Here is a 9,364-nt window from a genome sequence, read left to right as displayed (position 1 = left end):
ATTCCTGCTTCCATCCAGAAGGAAAAACCCGAAACTCCTTGCAGTTGTTTATTGCTCACATCTGAGGAGTTAGATGTCTGTGATCGGATTATCGCCGATCACAGACACTAGCTCTAGGTGTCTGCTGTTTAAAACCCGGCAGCTATAACACCAGCCTGTGAGTAGGCACAGACCCAACTTCCATCATACATATTAAAGGTTTTTTTAAACAGGAAGAGGTTAAAGGGGTTTTCCGGGGGTAGAATATTGGGATAGGTCATTGGTATCTGATTTATTGGGGTCCAATTTTCGGCATCCATGCTGATCCAGCCTCCTCAATGCCTACCTAGCACAGCACCCTACATTGTATATTGGCTATGCTTGGTATTACAGCTCAGCCCCATTGAAGTGCTCCTTGGCCACGTGACCAATGAAAGTGACGTCAATGGACTAGGAACTGGCCATGGAGCTCAATAGAGCACCATGGCCTCTTCAAACCACTGATGATAGGGGTCCACAGAGTTTGACCCCACCAATCACATATTGATGGCCAGAGAATAGAGAAGATATAGAAAAGATATTCTGCTACCGGAAAACTCTATGTGAAGTTGGGTGACAACTAATACAGTCTCTGTTAGAGCTTTCACAGCGGTTGTCACCCAGTTTCTTATAGGAATGGACATTTTGGCTCTTGGCGGACCACACGTGCCATGTCCTCTGACCGACATATCATGCTATAGGCAGAGCAATATAAACCTGGTCATCTTTTTCAGTAGTCGGTAAATTGCATCTAGTTGGGTCTACGTGGAAATCATGAAGAGATCGCTGTAGAGGATGCTTATGTACTTATCTTCTACTTTGTGGCACTTTGAAAAACATTTTCTAACCCTTCCTTTAATTGTTTTTTCAGGAAAATGACATCCGCAACATCACCCATCATTCTTAAATGGGACCCTAAAAGTCTGGAAATCAGGACTCTTACCGTGGAGAGCCTCCTCGAACCACTTGTCACCCAGGTAAGTCCACCAGTGCTCCCTTCACTTGTCCCTAGGAACATACTACTAATGGCTTCTCCGGGACCTTGTCTTCTGGTCTTCTACCCATGCCTGTGACCTTGCTTGGTGTGCCATTTACATTGGTTGTAGCTGAAACTCAGTTACCCCTTGTTTTACTCCATGGTCCATGTTTGGTTTACGTGTTGGAGCAATGATTGAGTCTAATGGTGCGGTCATGTCACAGACGCAATATACTAGAACAAGCCAAGCTGTCTTGGACTGTCGGTGGTCATCAGACCAGTGGTGTTGTATTTGGTCTTCAGTCTTCTCAGTTATGTACCCAGTTGGGTTTTCTAATAAGATGGACACCCAGATACCTGGAGATATGTTTCTCCTTAGGGAGACAGTAGGGCAATGCTCCATGGGAAAACAAATATGCAAATAGGTTTGGAAGGATGTCCACCCTATCTACAGTGCCACCTATAGGTTCACCTTATAAACCACAAACATTGATGATCCTAAGCAACCAGACCACCCACTCTCCTGACCACATCTCTGTTTTCCATCATGGTATCACTATGGATTTCTAATATACAGCACTTTATGTTTCACTTCTCCACAGTTTTCAAGACTTGTGCTTGCTGTCAGTAAATAGAATCATTTGTGCTTGTATTCAGAGGCAGGAAACCTATACTATGTCCTGCAGAGAACACTTTCCATGAGAGATTTGTGTAGCTCCTTCTTATGGGTTTAGCTCACAGTTGTCTAGACTGCATCCAAGTCTACTATCTCTGAATAGGAACACGTGTTCATTTATTCATTGATAGCAAGCAGATATATTGAAAATGGCAAATAGTTCAAGCATAAAGAAATTAGATAAAGTACATACAACTGGAACATCCCTTTAAACATTTGGCAGAAGATGCATCTGGCATTGGACGTAGCCAACCAGACCCGTACTCTGCGCTGATGATGATCTCCTGCCTGTAGGGGGCGCAGTAGAGCGAGATTTACATGTATATCCAGCTTGTTATAGATACCAGCAGAGCTTTCTAGTAGTCCCTGTTGTCAGCCTCACATTCCTCACTGCTGTCTATATCAGTGCTTGCGGTCAGTGAACTGAAATCACCCATTCTACTCCATTACTTCTCACAGTTGTAGATTTGCTACAGTGGCATCCTCTGCGAGGTTTTACCTGCACTGATACACTGCAGCAAACCTTCAGGACAGGAGACAGCTAGAGTTTCTCCAAAGTGATACATTGTTGCAAGCTATCAGAACAGAGGAGAGATTTGAGCCCCAGAAGCACTTGGATTGGTGGGGTCTGACCGCTGAGATGAACACGGGACCCCAGTATCCCCTTCCTCCCTAACCACAAGACCGTGCAACCCGACGATCCATTGAAAGTCCCTCACAGAAACAGCCAAGCGGTCTTGCAGCTGGGGGGCAATAGGGGGGGGGGGGCAGGGGTCCGCTCTTCTGACAACCAGTGTGGGGTTGGACCCCACCCATCTAAGGGCTCATGCACACGACCGTATGTATTTTGCGGTCCCCAAAACACAGATCTGCAAAAAATACGGATGACAAGAATAGGACGTGTTCTATCTTTTTTGCGGACATACGGAAATTGAACGCCCACAGAGTCATTTTCGGTTTTGAAACCGAATGATTCCGCATACGGGGGCCGCAAAAAAGTATGTTAGTGTGCATGAGCCCTTACGGTTATCGCACGTCCAGCGGACCGATGATAAACGCCTCTGGCCTGAATCTCTCCTCTCGCTGGCAACAATGTATCAGTTCTGGGGAGCTGTAACCGTCTCCTGTCCTGGTAGTTTGCTACAATGTATCAGTGCAGGAGTCTGGTGGCAGTACACTGGCTCCTCTCTTCTTTGCAGAAGTATTGGTCCCCCTTCATTGTATTTGTAGAGCGCCGGATTAAAGGAGGTTTCCGTCATGGCTCTCGTCTGATCTGACACATTGAGTCGTTTCCATGGAATTCGTTTTTCTTTTTTGGCGTCTGCCTCCTAATTGTAAAATCTCCCACTTCTATCTGAAGAGAGGAATTTCACGGCGGATCATATTAATTGTGATTAGTTTCATCTGGTTCAGCGCGAATTGCCATTTGTCTACGTCTGCCGGTTTTATTGTAACATCTGCTCCCCACGCCTTACAGCGCGCCTTCTGCCAGCGTGACAAGCGGCCTCGCCGCCCACCGCTAGGACGTCTGCCACCATCAAAGGGAATGAAAGCGCCACCTGAGGCTTTGTAAATACTTGTCTCCCTGTCGTGGTGTTCCTCTGTTATGCCTCCTAGAACTGGATGAACAGATTGATAGCTGGGTGCCGAGAGGTTTTGTCTTTACCAATCTGTCACTGATTGGACAGGGGCACGCCAACCAACTGGTAATGCTCAGTCGGCAATTTCTGCAGACATTTCTAGGAGGCATAACAGAGGGACGGCACAATGCAGACCGCTAAGAGAAGATGCTCCAGAATTCTTATTTGACATAAGGCGCGTCAGGAAAAGAGAGAAGATTTACTAATAGAAAGGCAGCCTTTTTTTTTTGGGGCGCAATTTGCATTACATTTATTAACCCTTTTAACACACTTTTCTAAGCTTTCAGCAATGGGGTATGGTTTTGCTAGAAAAGGGCGTGACTGCGCCAGAAAGGAGGCATGCTCTAAATGCATCTTCTTGCTCCAAAAATTAGTCAAAAGGTTGGCACATTTTTTGGAATAAAACTTAGTAAACTTAGACTAGATTTTTTTTTTTGGGGGGGGGGCATAGACAGAATTTTTGGCGCATAGACGGAACCTAGGACAAATCTGGCGCAGGATTCACGCTACTCTAAATTTACGAAGGTCAATGCGCCAAAATAGTAAATTTTGTCTAACATTATTGAGAACATATCGCACCTGTACTTAGAATGGAGCCGGCAAAGTGGAGGAGATGGGACCAGGCACGCGTGGCCGCCCCCCTTCATTCCTATGGGAGTGCCGAAAATAGCCGAGCAGAGCATAGAAATTAATGGAAAGCGCCCAGTGCAAGTGCGACCACAGCTCGATTCTATGGGGCTGATGGACATAGCAGAGCCAGTGCTAAGCTTTTTCGGCGCTATCATAGGAATGAATGGAGGGCGCAGTCTGCTCTCCTTCACTTTAAAGGCTCATTAGCACCCCCAGTAATAGTAATGCCCCCATTAGTGTGCCCCAGTAAGAGTAATCGACCTATTAGTGCGCCCCAGTAAGAGTAATGCCCCCCATTAGCACCCCCAGTAATAGTAATGCCCCCATTAGTGTGCCCCAGTAAGAGTAATGGCCCTATTAGTGCCCCCCAGTAAGAATAATGCCCCAGTAAGAGTAATTGCTCTATTAGTGCCCCCCAGTAAGAATAATGCCCCAGTAAGAGTAATTGCTCTATTAGTGCGCCCCAGTAAGAGTAATGCCCCCAGTAAGAGTAATGCCCCCATTAGTGTGCCCCAGTAAGAGTAATCGACCTATTAGTGCGCCCCAGTAAGAGTAATGCCCCCATTAGCACCCCCAGTAATAGTAATGCCCCCATTAGTGTGCCCCAGTAAGAGTAATGGCCCTATTAGTGCCCCCCAGTAAGAATAATGCCCCAGTAAGAGTAATTGCCCTATTAGTGCGCCCCAGTAAGAGTAATGCCCCCAGTAAGAGTAATGCCCCCATTAGCACCCCCAGTAATAGTAATGCCCCCATAAGTGTGCCCCAGTAAGAGTAATGGCCCTATTAGTGCCCCCAGTAAGAATAATGCCCCTAGTAAGAGTAATGGCCCTATTAGTGCCCCCCATTAAGAATAATGCCCCCATTAGTGACCCCTAGTTAGAGTAATGTGGCCCTCATCCCCAGGAACCGTCACTCGAGAGTTGTGTGAGAGTCTGGCAGTGGAGACCAGGGGAGAGGGGAGGTGATAGGAAAGGAGCACAGCAGAAGAGCCGGGGACGGGAGGAGCGCCCCCGGACCTGCGGCTCGTCTTATTGTTATTCGGCCTGATCTGGGAGTGAGAGCGGCTCAGTCCCGGCGCAGCTGCCATGCTGTGGGGCGAGGGTTTGCTGCTCTCCTTCAGCAGCGTCTTCGTGACCACCAGAAGCCCCCAGCTCTCCGGCTTCCAATTCATCCTGACCGGCAGCCTCGTCCTCTTCAGGTTCGAGCCGGTCCAGGAGTGCCGGCCGCTCACAGCTCACCGCCGCTCACTCACCGCCGGCTGTCAGGACCGTGAGCGAACAAGTCAGACAGTCTGCCCTGCAGTTTGGAATTAATCCTGTGCCCGGGTCTGAGAAAGGCTTGTACCCGGGCACAGGATTACAAACCCGGACTGTCCGGGTCAATCCCGTACGGGTGGCTGGCAACCCTGTGCCATGTGCACGGAACCTTCTGTCGGCGCCAGCACTGTATACGGCCATATAGTGTATAGATAACCGTATCATACAGTGCCACAACCATTCACTGCGAAAGTAACTGCACAGTGCCTAAGCAGCCACAACCACACCGCCATATAGTGCTCAAATAATAACATGCCGTTGCTAAAATAACCTAATGATAGAGATGAGCGAATCTATTCGTAGATTTGTTCCGAATCTCAGATTTTTTTAGGCACTGAGTCGAAACCGAATCTTTTCTGGTTTGATTCTGCCGAATCTTGTAAAAAGAGCAATGAATAGTGCGCTGTCACCACCCGCGGGAGGTAAGTGCAGTCAGTTGCGGCCAAGCAATAACCACGGTTTGAGGCGGCAACGATAAAAGTAGGTACAGTTACACCTGGCGCTGTATCAGAGCGGGGAAAATGAAAAGATTTGTACAAAATTAATGAAACAAGATGAAGCTTTTCATAAAAAAAAATCTGTTTTAGAGGGGGGGGGGGTATATATCAATCTCCAGGGCGATTGGAGCAACTTTGGTTCGGAACAACTAATTTCGACCCGAACCGAACTTTGTAGAATCCAAAACTAACAGAATCTTGGAAGATTCACTCATCTCTCCTGGTCACATGCCAGGCCATTCGTGGTGCCCGCATTATCCAGGATGGCTAAGAATACCACTAGGACCAGTTTGGAGGATTGCTCCATGACCAGCACAGGCTTCCGTCCTGCGGAAGTAAGATTTACACTCAAGGAAAGCAGGCAGAGATCTTGAAAAATCGCTAAAAATTGCTTAAAGGGGTTGTTCCAAAATACATGGGATAGAGGATTAGTATCTGATCAGTAGGGGTCCGACCACTGGAGTAGAGCAGTCCCATTCATTGGCAGTGCTCGGGACCGCCGTTCTCGGTGGTCGGACCCCAACCAGTCAGAGTTTTATCTGTGAATAGGGTAAACGTTTACATCTCGGGACAACTCCTTTAACTTTTTGTTATACAATTATTAAGGGCTTTTTGCTGTACTCCATGAGGACAGCACTCCAGAGCCGAACTCCTAATGATGCTATTAGTTCGGGGCAGAGGTTACACCCATGTAGACTGGAGTGATCTCAGGATACGGGGAATGTGCCTGGTTCAGTGTTAATATACGGTTTATATAATCTATGTACAGTATATGGCCGTATGTGGCAGTATTACTTATTACTTAGTCGCCTGCACACGCCGTGCGCTAGAACATCATAATCTGTAGTGACAGGGGTGGCTAATTACTGCAGCAGGATTAACGAGGTGCGGCACGTGGGTGATTTGTACCAGAGGAGCGACCAATTACCATGAAGTCATTATACAGGATCTCCAGTCACAAGTGATTGACCGGAGCGCCGCGGCGAAACATTAAAGGGAGAGAACGCTCAGTCATTGCCTAACCAAGACTTCTGCAACTTTCTTCCACACATCAGCATTAAGATCACTGCTTGCTGTCAGAGAATAAGGGCATTCCTTATGGCCTCCAAAGTCTGAAAACATCTCCTTTCCTGATACCTCCCACAGATGAGACGTAGTTCAGTTGTTTCCCGGCTAGACAATCCTCTATGTGAGAAACCCTTCCCAGTGTGGGGGGAACTACTGTGTGGGGGCAGTGTGGGGGAAACTACTGTGTGGGGGCAGTGTGGGGGAAACTGCTGTATGGGGGGCAGTGTGGGGGAAACTACTGTGTGGGGGCAGTGTGGGGGAAACTGCTGTGTGGGGGGCAGTGTGGGGGAAACTAATGTGTGGGGGGCAGTGTGGGGGAAACTACTGTGTGGGGGCAGTGTGGGGGAAACTGCTGTGTGGGGGACAGTATGGGGGAAACTAATGTGTGGGGGGAAATACTGTGTGGAGGGCAGTTTTGGGAAACTAATGTGTGGGGGCAGTGTGGGGGAAACTACTGTGTGGGGGCAGTGTGGGGGGAAACTACTGTGTGGGGGGCAGTGTGGGGGAAACTACTGTGTGGGGGGCAGTGTGGGGGAAACTACTGTGTGGGGGCAGTGTGGGGGAAACTGCTGTGTGGGGGACAGTATGGGGGAAACTAATGTGTGGGGGGAAATACTGTGTGGAGGGCAGTTTTGGGAAACTAATGTGTGGGGGCAGTGTGGGGGAAACTACTGTGTGGGGGCAGTGTGGGGGGAAACTACTGTGTGGGGGCAGTGTGGGAGAAACTACTGTGTGGGGGCAGTGTGGGGGAAACTGCTGTGTGGGGGACAGTATGGGGGAAACTAATGTGTGGGGGGAAATACTGTGTGGAGGGCAGTTTTGGGAAACTAATGTGTGGGGGCAGTGTGGGGGAAACTACTGTGTGGGGGCAGTGTGAGGGGAAACTACTGTGTGGGGGCAGTGGGGGGGAAACTACTGTGTGGGGGGCAGTGTGGGTAAACTACTGCGTGGGGGCAGTGAGGGGGAAACTACTGTGTGGAGGGCAATGTGTGGGAAAACTAATGTGTGGGGGCAGTGTGGGGTAAACTACTGTGTGGGGGAAACTAATGAGTGAGGGCAGTGTGGGGGAAATTACTGTGTGGGGGCAGTGTGGGGAAACTACTGTGTGGGGGCAGTGAGGGGGAAACTACTGTGTGAGGGCAGTGTGGTGGAAACTACTGTGTGGGGGCAGTGTGGGGGAAACTACTTTGTGGGGGCAGTGTGGGGGGAAACTGCTGTGTGCGGGCAGTGGGGGGAAACTGCTGTGTGGGGGCAGTGTGGGGGAAACTACTGTGTGGGGGCAGTGTGGGGTAAACTACTGTGTGGGGGGCAGTATGGGGGAAACTACTGTGTGGGGGCACTGTAGGGAAACTACTGTGTGGGGGCAGTGTGGGGGAAACTACTGTGTGGGGGCAGTGTGGGGGAATCTACTGTGTGGGGGCAGTGAGGGGGAAACTACTGTGTGGGGGCAGTGAGGGGGAAACTACTGTGTGGGGGGGCAGTGTGGGGGGAAACTACTGTGTGGGGGCAGTGTGGGGAAACTACTGTGTCGGGGCAGTGAGGGGGAAACTACTGTGTGGGGGGGCAGTGTGGGGGGAAACTGCTGTGTGCGGGCAGTGTGGGGGGAAACTGCTGTGTGCGGGCAGTGTGGGGGAAACTACTGTGGGGGAAACTACTGTGTGGGGAAAACTACTGTGTGGGGGGCAGTGGGGGAAACTACTGTGTGGGGCAATTTACTGTGTGGGGCAATCAGATTCCACCTTTCATATTTGACAGCTCTTTTGGAAATCCAGTTCTACTTTACACCAGTTTGATAAATGACCCCAGTTATGTCTATTAGGGTCACTATTTTTTCAGCAGTATAGTACCTGGGGCATTTGTGGGCACAACGGGCACAGTATTGCGGGTGGCAGCAGGATGACACTGTGGGGACACCAGGATGGGGAGGTTGATGGAAAAATTTAGAAATCGAACGGGTCAACGTTACAAACTCTGTACAGACGAGATGCGGCTGAAAGTATTTGTCATGGCGGAAAAGAGAAGGTCTACATGACAGGAGATGTCACTGAATGTAAGAGGTATGTGGTCACTATGACACGTAGAAAGTGTTTTTAAAGGAGAGTTACACTTTAAAGGCTATATTTGTTTGTCTTTCCAACCTGCTTCTTGTTTTTTTCAGTTAAAAGGTTTACCTGAGAATTTGATATGGATGGTCTATCCTCAGGATGGTCATCAGTAAAAGATCAGTGGGGATCCGACTCCTGACACCCCTGCTGATCAGCTGTTTGAAGAGGCCACAGCGCTCAGCAGAGCTCCGGTGAGCACTGCGGTCTCTTTATAGTTCACCAAGCCCAGCGCCGTACATTAGACAGTGCAATATTTCTTTAGGGACCCCACTTAAAAAGGAGTGATTAGAAAGTTGTTCGGAATACTGCTATCCTCATCCCTTGGGAACAGGTGACCCCTTTTCCAGAATCTATTGCTCTCATTGGTGTGCTACCTCTATAGGAGTCAGTGTGCGCCTCTATTATTCCTTCTAGTGCAGGAGAAAGTGGGACAGCAAA

General features: G+C 49.1%; 1 protein-coding gene across 6 annotated transcripts in view; it reads left to right on the top strand.

Annotated features, from left to right (window-relative positions):
- The first annotated feature begins 893 nt into the window (after positions 1-893).
- The window catches only part of CTNNA2 (catenin alpha 2), a 1,975,930-nt gene continuing 1,967,459 nt past the window's right edge, over positions 894-9,364 (top strand). For all 6 annotated transcript variants that reach the window (XM_044295267.1, XM_044295273.1, XM_044295260.1 and 3 more), the window contains exon 1: positions 894-995. In XM_044295267.1, the coding sequence (XP_044151202.1) occupies positions 894-995 (102 nt within the window). The remainder of the gene's footprint in view (positions 996-9,364) is intronic.

The sequence above is a fragment of the Bufo gargarizans genome, chromosome 1 (assembly GCF_014858855.1).
Source record: "Bufo gargarizans isolate SCDJY-AF-19 chromosome 1, ASM1485885v1, whole genome shotgun sequence".
Taxonomy (NCBI): domain Eukaryota; kingdom Metazoa; phylum Chordata; class Amphibia; order Anura; family Bufonidae; genus Bufo; species Bufo gargarizans.
This window is presented reverse-complemented; position numbering and strand designations above follow the sequence as displayed.